The following is a 19,959-nucleotide window of genomic DNA, read 5'->3' on the forward strand; positions in this document are numbered from 1 at the left end:
AAATATTATTTAAAGATAATATTATTTGGTATGGATAAGTACTTAAACATTTTGAAAAATATGTACTTGAATGAATCCATAGTTTAAGTACAATAAAGTATAAGCGGTTTGTGCTTAAATAATTTTGTACCTCTCTGTGTATATTTTATACACAGAGACCATTGATGTATTTATATTTTATTTTATTTATTTATTTGGCAAGGTTGATTGCCATGGATGATATTTTATTATATGGGCATATTTTTTGTTACAAATTTTGTTAGAAAACCTTTATATTCTTAATCTAGTTACTATTAATCGATCGTGGAACAACGAACTTTGTTCATGTTCTTTTTAGTACCGTGATTTGAGGCTGCTTTATTACTGTGATCATATTCCTCAATAATAAGGATAGAAAAATATTGTTAATTTTTCTTCGTTAAATTTATTTTTCTTATTTAATTATAAAAAATGTTTGGAATTAATTTTACTGTCAAAAATATACTTTAATATTTATTATGATTGGGTAAAAAATTAGTTACGACTGTTCCTAAACGTTAAAACTGAATTTACAAAAAATATATCATTGTTGAACTTAATTCGCATAAGCATAATATATTATATCATGACAATTTCTCAAATTACAAACCTAATACAATAGATACTTACGAATTATTTTAAGATGTAAATTAATAAATTCACGAAAAATATTTAAATATTTACAATTTTAATATGACTATGAACATATTTTTTGAGGTGAAAATTAAGTTACCTAATTGCTTACAGAAAACTTTTCAGTAACTACTTATATATTATTTTTTAATAAACTTTAATTCAGCTAAATAGAAAATAAAATAAAATATATTAAGAAAAAATATGCTAAAAGATAGTAATCGTCTTCTGGAAATAAAGAAAAAAGTTAGGTTCCGGTTATAAGTTAAAAAAGTTCACGTATCTCAAGGCCATTTTAATTTAATCATAGGATTCATTATGAAAAAAAAAAATAAAAGAAACGTTAAATATTTTTAGGCAATGGGATATGATCTTTTGGTTTAACTTGCTCATTGATACTATTTTAATTGGATTATATGTTTTTCATTATTTGTTTATACATTTTTTAAATTATACACACCCGCTGAAAACATCCTATGAAAGCCTCTACAGACTACACTAATACCAAACTAAATCAAATATATAATATTGTAATCCTCAAACCTAATATAGTAAAACAAAATGTCGGACACCACGTCAACTTTAAGTAAAACAGAGCGTTTAAAAAGTTTTTCGAGAATATTTAAGTGTATAAGCATATTAAGCATACATTTAAATACTGTCACCGGCTATTACGCTGCGGGCAACATATTAAATATTTAATTTTTTTATATTAAAATTATTGTAATAATTATAATACGTTATGATAGAATAAAATACAAAATTATATTCCGCGTATTTTATGTAAAAAAAAATATAATAACTAACACCAAAGAAATACGAAGATTTAGGTTTATAAAGGGCAGTAAGCTCACCGCATACTCAATTAAATATATTTTATGTGTTATGTATTTATATTATCATATCATCTCATACACTTATAACATTATAATATATTGGTACATTGTACATATACTATATAAAATGTAGTTATCTACATAAGTACTATCGCTCTATTTCAAAAACACTTTTTCGTGGAAACAGTTGTTCCTATACCCGCTCACTTTCACGCGTTGACTTAATTAATCGTGTATTCATGTGAAATTATTATAATCATTTTTGACCATACCAATATTACTTATAGAACTATAAATGTCATCGGCGATGTTATGTATAATAATAATAATAATAATAATAACATCGTAACATGTTTCGATATACTTTCTATTCTCTCGAATATCCTATTATCATCTCGTAACCGTTGCGTAAATAATTCCGTGTTCGGAAAACACTGCATAATTAATATATACAGTATACACATTTTACATTAACAACGGATTTACGCTATATAGTATAATACAGTTTACATTAATATAATACTGAGTACAAATTAAATACTACGTACGGTATATATATATATATATATAGGTTTGTTGTTATAACACGAGTTACCCATCACTCTTATTACCTATACCTAATGAAAAGTTAAATCACCATATTATTACCAATATTGCTGTTTACTCAATTAGTAATAACAACGCTAATGTTATTATACTACTACTGTCTACTACGATACTGTTATTACTGCTACAAATGTAGTAATAAGTAATAACTGTTTCTCTGTATATCGTTCTGACATGAAGGCACTACTTGTTGCTCGCACACCACCGTCGCGTTATCAATAACGGGCTTCTACTCATGATAATACTATATACATAACATATCGTTACTGCTATTACAATAATATTTTTTATAAAAAGATGACGTCAATCGGTCTATATATTATTGTATATGTATAATTTACATACATTATATTAATATAGAAATACAATAACTCTTTGCCGACGAACGTCATCGTACTCACGCATTATCAATAGTGATTAACGATTGTAACGGGCGCAGTTTTTATCAACTCTATTAGGTATGCGTTTTAAATGATGTACTCACGTCGTCCCATTTCACCACTTTTTCGCCGTCCAACAGTACCCGGGGCACGTCCAAAGGAGCCATCTCGCGTGCTCGGTGCCGAACTTGACGGCCGGGCGACTGTAACAACAATTTTAGTTTTCACGCTCCGTCAAACTGGTTCAAACCGGTCGTCTAGCCGGTGACGGCGGCAGCGGTGACTGCGGCTGCGGTGGCGTCGGTGGCGGCGTCGACATCGACATCGACATCGACCACGATGACCACGATGACCACGACGTTACCCACGTCCGTGCCGTCATCGCACGTCGTTCCGTACGGCGCCTGTGTCGGCCGCGGTGTACGAACACAAAAAAACTAAACGTAATTCGCTATATTATTTTTGTTGTTTTTAATTATTCCGTCTCGCTATCTCTCGTCCGTTCGCTCGCTCGCTCTCTCTTTTTCTCTCTCTCGCTCTCGCGCTCTCTCTCTCTCTCTTCCGACTCAATCGCCGCCGACACAACGGAAACGGCGTGAAAAAAATTTCAAATCGAAAACCCACCCGTATAACAATAATTTATAGCAACACTAGTGAAGCGGTAACGTGACATGGCCACGGACAAACAGCACACAATGCCACCACACGCACGCACGCCGAGGACTGGACCGGACTCGGAGCGTTAACGGAACACGCCGACCGTGGCAGGTACTCGCGGGTGTTATGTTGTCGTTGTTATTATTATTTCGAACATCGGCGGCCGGTAAAAGTCACTGTCGTCGACCCGCGGACGTGTGTGTGTGTTACGATGTGACGAAACCGAAACGACCGTCGACCGTGCGGACAGGCGAACGGCGAGCGACAGCGGCGGCGGTATGCGAACGACTGACACGGCAGTGTGGTACTCGCGGCACTCGGCGGCGCACCGTGCCCGTGGTGCTTTGGTGGGGCGGCGGTGGGCTACGTGTCTGCCGCCGCCACTTCCACCCCCACCCACCGGTCGACAAAAACCGCCTCGCCGCACGACCTTAGTCGCAAGTCGCAACCGGCCGCCACACCGCGAGAGCCGCGGCACCACGTCGCCCGCGCACCTCAGCGCGTGTTGCTGCCGCCCGTTGGACGGGGACTCGCCGGATGCTGGCGAACGACGACGACGACGACGACTACGACGGCGGCAGCGGTGGCTGTAACGGTGACGCGCGCGCCGGCTCGCACGATCTGCCGCCGCCGCCGCCGCGTCCGGATGCTGGAGACCGGCGATAACGCCGTATAATAGCGTAACGTACACAACGGCATGACGCGTCAACAAGACCGCTGCTGGAGATTTTCGCCGCCGCCGAGTATTTATTATTATTATTATTTTATTCCCGGTGACGTGTTATTATTATTATTATCATTATCGTCGTCGTAATCGTATCGTCTGGCACCGACTACTATACTATTATAATTTATAATACGTAATATTATTATTATTACGTACGTACGTACGACACGACGAAATATACGCGACTACAGACAATATAGCACGCCGAAACGCCCGCTATCTCTCTTTCACTCTCTATGTATAATTTATTTAATAATAAATAATAATAATAATAATAATAATATTATGTACATGAGTACCTACACGACGTACTGATATGCTTCCCACCGCCGCCGCCGCCGCCACCGACCGCATGAAATCATCCCGGACGATTGAAATTTAAATTAACAGTCCATCCTATCCCACCCCTCCCTCGCGCAACATGAACCGCCGTGACAACGGTATTCGTGTAATAATAACCATATTATTATACCATCATAAATTCATAACACTCTGCGGCGGCAGAGACGGCTTTTAAACTCTCTGCTGCATGTGTACGGAACAGACTTACGGACGTCAATCCCAGTTGTGTATAGTTAACACTATAATATTAGGTACTTACCTATATTATTATGAGGGTATTGAAAAAAATATATAAATATATATATTTTATATTTATCGCGTTTAAAAAGTTAAATATGTTATTACGGGTTTGATAAATTGAATATTATCGTGTTATAGGTCCCGCATGAGTTCAACGAATTCGAAAAAAAATAATAATATACAATTTAACATTCGAAGGCTGTTTAGATCTACCGATCTGTTTAGGTCCGAGTTTAGGTTGCAGTCTCGCAAACATTAGTGACAATTACATTACTACAGGTATGGTATAGAAGTATAGTAGTTGGGTTCTGAATATACGTACGTAGATAAGTAGAGCGACGTCATTTGAACGCAATCAGTTCCATACAATAAAATTGGACCAATACGAAGTATAGGTTATGCTGTTATAGGTACTGATGTAAATAATCGCGTAATCTGGAAAATGTTCATAGTATTATACTATTTATAAAACTTTTCGACTGATCAATGTTTTATTTTAGATGCCACTCCGTGTTAATCATAATATTTAATATTCATGAACACATGAACACACATAGTGCCGCGGTAGGCAATGATTTTGTGTTCATACTAAAAGTTCGGTAATTTTACTGCTAAACTCTCGTTAAATTCCTAGACCCAACTAGAATGCAGTTGTTTAGATAATCGAAATAAATGTCGATAGGACAAGACCTCTCACCCATCAACATCCACGCTCATATTATATTATTTCAAAATCGGGCATTTTAATATTATTTTAGCCATTATTATTTTATGAAATTAATATTATTTTATATTAGATTAATTAAATGATTACTTATAATTATAAAATACAGGCATGCAGCACTATTGATGTCTATCTAGAAAGTTTGGAAACCCTATATTTGGGTACGGGAGTCATAATAATTGTTTTAATATTATAATAATATTGAAATTTAACAATGAAATCATTAAGAATGACTTTAAAGAGATAACCTTTATCATTAAATATTTAATAGAAGGTAAATATTTTAAGAGTAATCACTCATTTGTTCGAGATTCAAAACTATAACCCACATATTGATATAATTTTTTCGGACGAAAAAAAACTAAAAGAAACTGAACTAAATATTTAAAATAAAATTACATTATAAATGAATCTATGTTTGAATGTAATTGATGTAAATTATCATAATAACTGTAAACTGTTGGAATACGATATAGCGAAACATTTTAAATGACAGTACACTAAATAATAGTATACATGTACAATAAATACATATATTATTAACTTAAATAATATCTATTTAAGATACTGTGTATTAACACGAATTTTGTATTTGTATGTGTTTTCATATTTGTAGCAGTAAAAATGCTTCAATATAAAAATGGTTTCTGATGAAAAATTTAAACGGTAATATTAACATAAAAATACAATATTCAACAAATTTGATTTTGTTTTCTTTTTTGTTGTAGTTTGATTCAAAAAGCAATAATCGAATATACTATGAATTTTTTTTTAATATTTTTAAATATCTTAGATTTGAATTACAAGTATTTAGAGATATTTGAAAAATTCAACTTTTTTATTTTTTTTTTCGATTTATAGCGATAACAATTTGTTAGTTAGTCAAAAATCTGAAAATGTAATAAAATTAAGATTAATTGTTCTTACACTTACATCAATTAAAAAGTTTAATATTTTTTTTATAAGCCTTAAAGTTAAAATTTTTATGAAATTCATCTATGCATTATAAATACTACTATTATATAATTTAGATTTAAGACAATTAAATTAAACAAATTTAAATAACAACATAGTTGCCTATATTTGCTGTATTCAAATCCAATACGATATACCAGAGATCGCACACTAGTCGATCTTTTTAAGAAATATAGGTCGATTATTATAAAAATTAATTTTACCATTATCGATTGATCACGATACAAAAATCGGATATGTGGATTATTCTCAAATAATTATTATTTGAAGCTTAAACCTTTTTTTTTGCTCATCAAAATCTCTTCCTAGGAACCTATAAATAGTAAATTCTTCTGGATGTCGATCATCAGGGACTTAAAATTTATTATATTAATGTATTTTTGTTTTTTTTTTAATAATTAATAGTAGTATTAGTATTCATTAGTATTAGTATTAGTATAAATTTAAAAAAAAAGTTGTACAATAAGCTAGATTTCTTCTCATATGGTTCTAAATGTAACACTATATACGTATACCTTCAGTTGATATTTAAAAAATATTTCTATATGTATTTTTTATTTATCTAAACAGATTTAAGTGATATTAGTTATTTTATTCATTTTATTATTTTAATAAAACTTTTTCTATTCATTTTTGGAATTTAATAAAAAAAATCAATAAAGTCGAGCATAAATTAGCAATAGAAAATTGTTTTATTAAATTATTTAAAAGGCGTGATATATAGTGCATAACAAACCATTGTTTATTTTAAGGCTATAGATGTTTTTTAACTTCTATTATAATGTACACGAAATTGGGGTTCTTCAATATTTTATATATAAAAAAAAACCAAATCCCAAAATAATTAAATAAAAACAAACCTTTTAAATTTTGTGAAAACTAAGATATAGTCATTCAAAAAATATATATACAAGTATACTTGTAGTATTTATATATGTAATATAAACTAATAAACCAAATATATTATATATAACATAGGAAATAGGTATTATTTCTAATATAATTAAGTATTGATACCAAGCGTGTTATTACATTTTTATACTATTTATTTTTTATGATATTATGTATATTAATTTTTACAGAGGTATAGTGTTTTAAAAATATTCTTTTAAATTTAAAACTAAAAAAAGACCTAAACTGTATAAAATTAAAAAATTATTTTAAACATAAAAATTGTATAGATACAAATATAAAAATAAAAAATAAAAATGCATTTATAGTAAAATAAAACATTAAAACATGTAAAATAAAATTTAATGTAATTGCTTCTACATCATTCCAAACTGATTTATTATGTTTTATAAGGGTCCGCAGTGTGCATGACTAAAAGAAAAAAATATGTAAAAGTCACAAACAATCATAAACCCTAATTATTATTATCGTTTGTTCAAAAAATTTTCCTAATGGTTTGAATATTATGAAAAAAAAAATAATAATAATAAAAAAACAAGGAAGTCACTCATCTACTATGTAAAAAATATCCAATATACCTCGTCTGTCATCACAGAGTAGATCGCTGTAATGGGCATGTAAAATTAATTAGAATTCAATAATAAATCATTGTATAAGAAAAATGATTCCGAACAGAGACGACATTAAATCTGTCTATATTTCTAAGCATATTTTATTATATTATACGATGCATATATTAATGTAAGGAATTATTTTTTGTGTTTAAAGTACCTATACAGCAGGTTGAACTATAATTTTTGTCAGAAACGATTAAACGAATCGCATATATTATAAAATAATTATAATAATATCAGTAACAGTTATTAATAATTATGAAATGCAATGAAATGATGTAAGGGAAGAAATTGCACATATTACCTATATACATTAACTTACTAGTTTTTCGACAAGGTCATTTACAATTTAATAACTTCATAGTTTTTTTTATATCCAATGTCGAGTTATTTAGATAGTAACAATATATAATAATAGTTGTTCATATTAATTTACATTTAATTTTTGATTGTATTGAATTGAAGTATTAAAGATAAATATTGTGTGTATATAGAAGGGTGTTGGAGGCAGAGCTTTTTTTTGAGAGAAACATTTTGGACTAAAATAATATATATTTTAAGACTATATTTATATTTATGAATATAAAATTATGATATTATTTAATCGTACGATTGGCCACCACCAAGGCATCAAATAATCTATATATTTAAGTAGCCACTTAGATATATACAGGCTAATATTGAAATATTATACTAATCAATTTTTTTAAAAAAAATTGCATTTGTAATAAGTAATCAGTTATAATTTTATAAGTTAAATATTTTAATCAATACAATGTTTTCATTTAAATACAAAAACATAATATATTAATTTATTATCTGATTGTCTAATTAAAACATAACAATTATTTATAAGCATTTTTTTATTATTCATTATTGGTTTCACTCATATAATAATATTTTATATAAATAGTTATTAATAAAAGAATGTTAACCAAAAATACTATTAAAAATAAATTAAATATTGTACACTTACAATTTTAACTTATTGCCTATTGTCTACTAACAGTAGTTTTTTTTAATTAAATTATTATTATTTTGTTAATTTAATTTATCAATAAAATTATTTTGAACTAAGTACCTACATAAGATATAAATATAAATATATTTTTATACTTATATTTATGATTAAATTTGGGAATGGAAGTTGCAGTTGCGTTTGAATTTTTGTTTTATTATTATTATTTTTATTGCTAAGTACGCTAGTAATTAGTTTCAAGACACCGAGATAAAAATATTAAAAGGTTATAGTGCATGTATTAGCAAATTATTTTATGTTTTTTTTATAGCATTAAGGGAATATTTTTTAATTTTACAATAACTTAGAAAATATTTAATATTTAAAGAAAATACAATTTAATTATTGGTTAATTAAACCCGTGAGTGTCATTATAATAGATAACTTCTCACATAAAAGATTTCTATAAATATGTATTTATTATTATCATAATGTGTATTAAATAATAATAATTATTATTATTATTTATTTATTTATTAATAATTAAATGTTATGTATGGATTTATTATTTTGCCGCATATTCATATTGTACCTTGTGGGTAAAGATTGTATATTACAAACTAAAAAAAAGAAAAAAAGTCAAGTAAAATATATATACTTACAATTATTTTGAGAGATCTCAGTTTTCACTTTATATTGTATAGTTTTTTTCAAATACCTTGATAGTATAAGAAAAAAAATGATATATTATGATTTTTCAATCTCAAATTTATAACTATATACTCATACACATACGTCATACACACACACATATATATTATATATATGTAGTTGTGTATATAAATTATTTAATTTTAATAATAAGAAAAACTTTACTAAAACAATATTTTTAAAACTATTTATTATTGTTATTAAAGTTGGCTTAGAAATTAGGTTTTAAAAATTTACAAATTCATAGGTAGGCCTTTATTTTATTATTTATGTAATCTAAACATATAACTATGAATGCACATTAAATTAATTTAACTTTCCTAAAACTATTAATTCTGGGCTTAACTTATTAAAGTTGTATTTTTTTAAATAATAAATTTAAAAAATATTTATATACAAAAAATAAGTGTATATTTTTAAAACATATTTGTACTTTCGAAGAGAATAAATATATGCATTTTTAGTACATTTAAGGTCGTTCCAAATACTATTTACAATAAATATTTGTACGTATATACAACATTTCAATAAAAATAAATATTTTGTGAATTTATATTTTATTCAACACATTTTAATATTTCACTTTTTTTGTACCTATTGCCAATGGGCAATGATTATATTATATTACATACCTGTAATATAAATATTGGAATTTTAAATTATAATATTTTTCTAAATTCTCGTGTACGTATAGGTCGATTTAAATGAATCATCACCCAACATATTAAACCCAATAATTTAAATATTACATTATTTTAATATTATCCTAAAAATTATTTCCTGAAAAATAAACGTATATTATATTGTAGAACCGATAGCTTCTCAATCTTCTTAGAATTTAAAATGTACAATCCTTTCTATTATAATTTATACAGTTTTTGTTAAAAGAACATCAATAACTCATATTGTATAATAGGTCAGTAAAATTCGATGACTCACCCTTTAGATTAATGTTTTTATGTTTTTATTGATCAATTCCTCTATATTTTATACATAATCTGATCTGATATTGAAGAGATAACGTATTTAAAACGTTTTCACGCTATTTTACATTGGTTGATGAATGTTAGTTTTTATTTCTTTACAAAATTATTTTTTTAATGGATACACATTAAATCTTAGATGTATAAATGTTTTTAGACTTTATTTGACGGAATAGAATTGTTTAATTTTATTTAGATAAGACAAGAATAATAATTTCACAATCTTCTCGTAATCATTACTTATAGATTTATTTGTATTTTAAATAGGAAACTAGCTATACAAAGGAAATAATGAATGATGTTGGTATTACTCACTACTCGAATTCTATAAAGTAATTATAACTCAAGAACTGGTAGTATTTTCTATAGAAGTCAAAAGTGAATACCTACCTATCGAAATCATTGGTGATGACAGTTTGTTGAAAATTTCTATCACGTTTCCTTCTTTTTGTTTTGAAAATGTTGACAGTTGTACGTAACATTGTTTCAGACATCTGAAGATTGTGATGTTAGTATATAATCATTTTTTATGATATTTGTTGTAATTTAAAATTTTGATTCTAAAATATTTTATTTTATAATATTTTACGGATCAATTATGCACTATGAATATTTATAATTTATAATATTAATATACAAAATATATTTAGATAATAAGTATACTTATTACTTATTAGATTCCTATGCGTACCTGGCTACTAAATAAACTTAATAAACTGATGAATTCATATTTGATATACGCAAATATCATACATATCAATCATATATCGAATATAATCCTAATTATTGATCGGTTCCCTAATAATTACAGTTGCTTTTAGGTATAAGATATATGTGTATATATATATGTGTGTGTGTGTGTGTGTGTGTGTGTGTGTGTGTGTGTGTGTGTGTGTGTGTGTGTGTGTGTGTGACAGACATACATAGAAGGAACATAAAATTTGATCTTAAATGGTAGTATACTAATATAGAAAAATCAATAAAATACATGACATCAATTAGTTGTCTACTCGAGAAAAGGAAAAATTAGAATTTCGCCTTCTAATTCTAACCTTTAGTCTAAAGCATGGGTCACCAAATGGCGGCCCGCGAACACATTTTATCCGGCCTGTTGACAAAGAAAAAATAACACATATTATTACAACATTATATATCATGTGTTATTGTTGTAAATTATTATTTTTGTTAAATATTATTGGTTTTTACTGACAACATATGATATATCGGTTGCTATAGGTTGGTCATTTTTCTCACTAAACAGTTTTCTATTTTATTGTATTTATTACAATTAATATTTATTTTAAATTTTTTTTAAATATTTGCAATATTAATTATATTCTATAGCATGATGTAACTAAAAATTTTTTCCATTATTCCCAATATAACATTCATTATATTGTTTAAAAATAGCGACAATTTCAAAAATTTTAAATAACCTTTAACTTATCAATTTTTTTTAAAAAATACTCATCTTGCCCTCCAAAATATTGTCATCTTTTAATTTTATAATAGGCATATTTACTCTAGACCAATATTGAATGAGTTCTACTCAGACTGCGTAAACGCGTTTTGTATATGTCCTAAGTGAACACAACACATGCGGATGCGAAGTCATCTTACCTAATGCTCATAAACAATAGAAAATAATAAAAAAACAAAATAATGTTCTTAATTACATCCAATTTTAAAATAATACATATTGTTATATTATATATTAAAAATATGTACTTAGAATTTTGATGGCCTTTGAAAAATTTTCAGATTCCTAATGTGGCCCTTCAAAAATATTAATTGATGCTCTAAAGCAATCAAACCAAGGTGGGTCATAATATTATTAGAAAATAATCATGAAAAATATTATCTTTATTGAATATAAACGCTAAAACCTAAGGAAATTTTGCTTAACAGGTTACATTTCTTTTATACCGCAAGAAGTATAAGGATTAAGGATACTACACGACAATTTTAACAAAGGCACAACAGGATGACTTTATACGGGTTACTAGTTTTAACCATAGGCGTAACTAGGTGGGGCTTGGGTGGGCTTCAGCCCCGTAGAATTTTTGGTAAAATATATGTACCTATAAACATATTAGTATTAACTTTATTTTTGCCCAAAATGTAAAAAAAAATGTTTCAAATAAACGAATAATAATTCAAGAACCAGTTGTAAACACCGATAGAAACAATAAATAATAATCTAATCTAAAACAAATTTTTATAAATATTTTTTAGGAATCCAGCCCCCCTCCAATAACTAAAAGGACTAGTTACGCGCGCCTATGCTTTTAACTCGTTACATTTTTCTCTTTAAGCTTTCATTTTAGTGCCTTAAAACATATTATATGTATATGAGAGTGAGAACCCGACTCACAATCGAACGTGATACCCAAATCCAAATTTAATGTTATCTATTTGTAACAAGGGATTTTAGGGATACCATTGATTGAATACGAATTATAAAATCGTTCAAGATTTTCTAAATTTACAGATTCTATGAAGTTTTAAGAAATTGATATCCAATCCATGTGCACAGTTTACCAACAATTTAAGATTCTTTTCTGTCTCACAAATATAATTAACTCTTAAAAATAATTTTTGACCCAAAGAATAAAAATGTTCTTTTAACATATTTTGGTTTATGGCAGTGTTACAGATGATTAATATGTGTTTAATAATTAATTGGATGATTATTTTTTTTTTTATATAATTTTTCCAAGGTAGAAATGATTTGAATCACTGTTCTATTAGCTATTCTCGCTCAAGTGATTATTACGTCTTAATCTCTTCTAAGTAATCAGTTTATTAAGATCTATATGTTTTAATACACATTAAATATTAAATAATAAAATTGTTCATTGTACATCCTATTTATGTTTAACAGATACAACTATTCTATGGCGGCGAAGAGGGTATTACTTCCCCCCCTCACCAAAAAAAAAAAATCCCCAATAATGCTTGCTTATATATTTTTTCAGTTTTTTTATAATTAACATTGTCCATTATTAAATTATTTTCGATTATTCTATGTTAAGTATTTTTGATCGTTTTATAATACAAAATGTACACACAATATGATTAATATAAAAATGATTATGTGATATTTAATTAATAATAGTTTGATACCTATATGAATTGTTATTGTTTTTAACTTATCTAGAGCATTATCATCTATTTATAAATATTGAACATAATAACTCAATAAAAAAAATCCTCAATTCAATTTCATTGATTTTATGACCCCTACTATAAATCTACTGAATTATGCCTGGTGTATGACGAGACTGCGCATACTTTTAGAGTTAAGACTTCTTTTAAATGTCATAAAATAATAATTATATTATTAAAAGTAAAATCTAAAATACTTAATCTGTATAGGAATTTGATTCATAGAGGCACTAAGACACTTGATTATAATAATTTAGAACGTTTTGGTTAACCATATGTAATCAATTATTCATTAAAACAATTTAATTAAACAGTTTTCATTAAACTGAAATATTTGTAAAATATTGACATAACTTTAATTAATTTAGTATGTTCTGGTAAAATAAACATTAAAAAACTTAAAAACCAAAAATAAATATTTAGAACGGGAAACTTTTACTTAGTTATATACTAATATTTATGTTTGCTAATAAAATAAACGAGTAAAAAAAAAAACCAAGTATACAAATTTGTCTTGTGTCAAGTGTACGAAACTCAAGTCCTTTATTATTATGTCAGCAAGTCATAAAAATACAGGCGTTATAAAAATCGTATGTTCAAAATTACGTTCATAGTTTGTCATCATATAATTTTTTTTTTTTTATAAAATACGAAATGGGTTTTATTATTTGGGGTTTCCATTATAATCACTTAAATATTAAAATTTTTTGATAAATCATAAAAATTGACTGATAAAATTGGTGTATTCCACTATTAATAATGCGTAAATTATACGTGTAAAAGTTATAAATAAATAAACATTATTTACCTATTATAATATTATATGTATACAGATACACTATTTATAAATTTATTTAAGCGTAATAATTAACAAAAAACAACGAGCAAATTAGTTATTTTATACGTTAATTTCTTATTTTGATAATATTTAAACATCAGTTTAAATTTAATTTTTCCATAATTTTGGTTTTTTTTTTAAATATTTTGAAAAATGCTGTAAATTTTTATTTTTTCCTCTCAAAAGTATCAACTAGATCTAAGTTTTTATCTAAACACGCCTTCGAGATTAAGAACGAAATTTCATACGAAAACTAATTCTAAGTAAATAATAATTAATAATAATATTATAATATTGTATTATATTTTTATTAATAATAATTCTTACCAACTAGAAACTAGATATAGACCCAACTAGTAGCTACAAAAAACGGCAAAAACCACCCTCAACGTTTAAAATAGAAACCGTTTGCTTTTCAATAATTTGATAACTGCAAAAATCTAATCATATATATAACATTAAACATACTAAGAACCAAAAAATGGAGTCGCCAAAACTTAATCAAAAAAAATATTGTTCAATGCGTCTTATAAAAACAATACTTTTTAAACTAATATTAAAACTACAACATAAAGTAATATATCAGACAAACATATTATCGTCTCACTATCTTTTTTCCTTATAAATAGTTGTTCAGTTTCCATTAAAATGAATCTACATATTTTGAAAATTTCACTGTTTGTATAGTAAATTTATAATAAACGTAAATATTGTAAGTCTCAATGAATAATGTTTTATGTTTATTAATTATAACGAAAATATTAACATCACGGTTATTCATCGTTTAAAATTTTAAATATATGATTTTGTTCAAATTGAAACTTCATAATATCTATAAAAAATAATTGTGTTTATATATTTTATATTTTTTGGTTTTAATATAAACTAATTAAAAACGTCCTTGCATTATTTTTTTTTAATATTACATAAAAAAATGTTATTATATAAATTATGAACTATAAAAATAATACTTCAAAAATATTCTCAAAATATTTTGAACATTTTATTTATCATTGCATGGAAAATGATAATATGAACATTTGATTAGAATTTCAAATACCTACAGTTATTAGTTTTTGAATTACAACAAATGAAAATAAAATAAATTTTATGGAATACTGATTTTACATAAAAATTATTGTTTTTTCTTTTGTTTTTCTCGGTTATTTTAAAAAGTGGTAAGGATATTTTATTTTAAAACTATAAACCTATACAGTGTCCCGTGAGAATCTATTCATTACAATATCCCTTGAAACAATGGTGAAATCATAATAATTATTTTATTGTAAAAGACTCACAGGGACAAGAACTATTTTATTTCGTATTTTAATTTAATTTAATGTTTCGGGAAAAATTAAAAAAAATATTTTTTATTTAATTATTTTCAAAAAAATTGAAGATGGCCATCTTGTAAAATTTATTTTTCTGAAAATGTTGATATTTCAAAATTTTATTTTCATTAACATCGTGGTTTTTAATATTATTTTTTTTAGTTTTGAGAATATTTTTGTATTATTAATTATTATACGGGCACGAGCCCATTGACCATTTGGCCACATGTTTGATAATACTAGCATAATATTATGGTATTAACTATTAAATAATTCACAATTTTTCTTAAAACTGGAAAAAATATTAAAAATCATAAGATTAATGAAAATAAAATGTCAACATTTTCCAAAAATAAACTATACAAAATGGTTATCTTCAGTTTTTTTGAAAATAATTAAATAAAAAATAATTTTTTTTTAATTTTTACCAAAAAATTAAATTAATTTAAAATATAAAATAATTGTAATCCTTGTCCCTGCGAATCTCGTAAAAAAAAAATATATGACATCTTCATTATTTGATATATCGCAATGCGTAAATCCTCTCAGGACACTCTGTAGAACTTGATTAGTATTTTTAATTTATTAACAACATAATAGGTATTCGGCTTATCAGATTATTTAACTGATTAAATAACGCATTATTATTTCTATACGTTTTCAAGAACAATAATAATAATAATATTACGTGAAATTCTCTCCTCACACTAACACGGTGGCATGACTTATGACCTAATGATTATTTAACTCTCACTGATCCAAGTAATGAAGTTCCATCAATGAACGATTCATTTTCCCAAGTACTTGGTATTTATAAAATTTAACTTATCTATTTTAATATATTGTATTTTATTTTATAATAAACCTTAAAAACATCGTTTGTGCATATTTTTTTTACGGATTATACAATTTATATTAATTTGTATGTTTTTTTTATTTAAAAATACGCCTCAACTACCATGGTTATTGGCGTTACCGAAATAATATATTAAATTTTAAAATGTTTACGAACTATTACAAAAAACAAAAAAAAGATGCATATAAGATAATTAATATGGTACAATAAGTTTTAAGATAACGTAATTATATGTGATATATCTAAGTGTTCATGTTATATTTTTTGAAATAGGTTCGTCTCTTTGAGGAGTTCCATAAGCGACGATGCTCTCTCTGTGTTTGGTACTAGTATTTCACAAAGATTGTTGGGGTATTTGTATGTGTTTAAATACACATACATACACATATTATATTATGTGTTTCCATAAGTGATATTTTTATACAATATAATACCAATTAAATAAACATCTATTTTTTTTTTTTTTTATAGAAAATAAGAATAATATTGTTATATTTACTAGAAAGGAAAAATGGTAAATTTAATTAAATCCTTCATTTTGGTTGTTTCTCATAGAAAATTCCGTAGCAGCATTTTGAATGGATATTAAGCTATTTTATTACCAATTAATTTATTAGCGAACAAGTATAATTTATAATTGCCAATAAATGAAATGTATAGCAAGTATAAAAATATTATTTACTACCCTATTAAATGTTCGATATAATATAATATTTTTAGTCCAGAGAAAATTCATGGCATCTATTGTATAAAAATTAATAAAATAAAGTTCGGATATCTATTTTTAAAGATAAAATAACTCGTATTCTAAAATCTTAAATGTGCTATATGACTTTTTAATTCATTGATTCAATAGTGACCATATTAATAAAATAGCGTGATATATTTACTATGAATTAATAATTTTTATTTTTTAATCTTATCGTAATGTATATTAAACAATGACCACGTGCGAGAATGGAAAATATTAGTTAAATATTAATTTAATTATTTGAGATAAGAATATAATATATTTGTGTTATATAATTCTCATTTAAGTCCAAAAAATGATTAATAATGCTATATATTAATATACTCAACACTTGTGTCATAAGTCATACCTTATAAGCTCCCATCGAGTGCCAATGTATCTAATTTTGTCAGTAATTTGGAACCCTAGAGGCTTAGACGGTTGCGAATTTAATTACTGTCTCTTGAAATTCATCATGAATTCATGAACGATGTCTTTTGTGATTGCATTCATCCATCTGTGTACTTAAGACATTCGTGTTTCTTAATAAATACCTAAATGAGTAAATTAATTGGTATTTATATTATTATAATGTACTTATAGGTACTCATCTGTACACCGCAGTTCTAGTCCTCGATATCGTTTTTAAATGTTTCGTTTCTTTTACACAGATCATGCTCAGCGTTATTTGCATATTTTTTTATATTTTATACAAAACATATTTGAAACCTTATGAGTTATATTTCTAATCTTAAAAGTTATCACGAATAAAAACGCGTCACAGCTAGTTGAATTGATGCAGTACATAACTGAAAACCAATAATACATTCGTTTCACTCGAGGGTCCTATATTCAAAATGCAAAAACATATACAACGTGTATAGTATATACTATATATACATAATAATATATAATATCGTAAATGCGAACGCCATTTAAATACGTTCTATACACATGTAATATTATTGAGTACAGAATACAGTGTATATACGGATATACTCAACGGTAATATATATACATACTGTTTGCCATTTGTATATACGAAATATTTCTAGAACAGCTAGTGCTCTGTAACCTATGGACTCCAAAACCACAGTGACTACGTTATTTAACTTTTTTTGTTCTATAAACACTTAAAAACAGGTACTATCGAAAATAATTCAATAATAACACCTTCCAATCGTATAATAAGTAAGGCGTGATGATTATTACACCAAAAATATTCAACTTGACTGTAAATTAATAGATATCATAAAATGACCAATATTATTTTATTACTGGCACTATTATAGTGTAATTTAATAATGTAGTGGTGTTGTATAAATAATAGAACTTGCATAACTGCCAAAATATATCGGCTTTTTTTTTATTATTATTCAGTGACCACTTAGCTAATTAGATTATATTATTTTACGACTTGGCAATCAGTACAATAGGTATAATACCGTATAATATCGTGGTGCACAAATGCTCGATCTCCAAGCTAATGTATATTTTCTGTGTATATGTAAAATATAGTATATACAATATACTATAATACACTATAATACACTCTACATTTTACGTGTTATATAAAAGTCTGCAGATTTCTTTTGTACAATATATTTAATGGAGATTAGATCTAAATTTGAATGATCGATTAAATAACAAGTGTATAACAACAATAATACATATTTATTTTTGGGGGGGATTTTAAATGCTTGATATTTTTTGACGAAAACCGACATATATATTTATCGACTAATTAATATTTAAAATAACAAACATTTTGAAAAAATAAGTTAAAGCACCAAATATATAATTAATAATCGTATCCGTCTTGGACCTAGGTGAATACTTTAATTAATAAAATAAAATAATTATAAATATTAAATTATTATTATAATTATTAATTTATAATTTTATGTATAAGTTTTACATTTAAAATAATGTGGGTAAATATTTTCAGTTATTTATTAGGTACACAATTTAGTGTAGCTAACTAAAATGATAAGCCATACTATAAATAAATATATTATAGTATTGTTTATCTATATTATCATATCGATCGTCAAATTATACGATAAAAATGTCTCTAGTATCCCATAGGGCCTAGCTACTACAATACTACTGCAGTGATCGGTAAACAACGGTGAATGTTTATAACAATGTTCTCGAAATATGAGAATTTGGCATGCGACACATCTAATCTAATATGCACAATAAAACATAAAAGTATTATATACGTGTTGTGGTGGCTAATATTATGTATGTTTCGATAAAATAGCATATATTTAGTTCCATTTAAACAAAGTGTAGCTCGGTGTAGGTACATACGTTATCTAATCCCAAACGTGCATGTGTATTTTGCAGAGTAACATAATGTTAAATTTATTAGGTATGAAATTAATGATAAGTCAAGATTTATATTAATTATTATTAATAATTTTAGGTTCGTGATAAAGATAATATACTATTTTGTTTATCATATTATAATGTTTAACAGTCACGTATTCGTTTGCGGTATATGGATCAGAAAAACATAAAATATTAGGTTGTAAAACAATATAAACTTTTTTAATGTAATAACATAACAAAGGCACGTAATGAAAAATAATTAGACTTGATCGTCGGCGGATATGTCAGGAACACGAATAATAACCTCAATATTTATGATAAAAAAATTGAACGTCTACATGGGGCTGTTTGTCAAAAATGTACCAGATACCAGAAAAGTGCAA

The 19,959-nt window shown here is 26.4% G+C and overlaps 1 protein-coding gene across 2 annotated transcripts in view; it reads right to left on the reverse strand.

The window, feature by feature from the left end:
- The window catches only part of LOC132928821 (1-phosphatidylinositol 4,5-bisphosphate phosphodiesterase classes I and II), a 46,898-nt gene extending 43,463 nt beyond the window's left edge, over positions 1-3,435 (reverse strand). For both annotated transcript variants that reach the window (XM_060993724.1, XM_060993723.1), the window contains exon 1: positions 2,578-3,435. In XM_060993724.1, the coding sequence (XP_060849707.1) occupies positions 2,578-2,640 (63 nt within the window). In that variant the 5' untranslated portion in view covers positions 2,641-3,435. The remainder of the gene's footprint in view (positions 1-2,577) is intronic.
- Positions 3,436-19,959: the final 16,524 nt, after the last annotated feature.

This window comes from Rhopalosiphum padi, chromosome 4 (genome assembly GCF_020882245.1).
Source record: "Rhopalosiphum padi isolate XX-2018 chromosome 4, ASM2088224v1, whole genome shotgun sequence".
In the NCBI taxonomy this organism is placed as follows: Eukaryota; Metazoa; Arthropoda; class Insecta; order Hemiptera; family Aphididae; genus Rhopalosiphum; species Rhopalosiphum padi.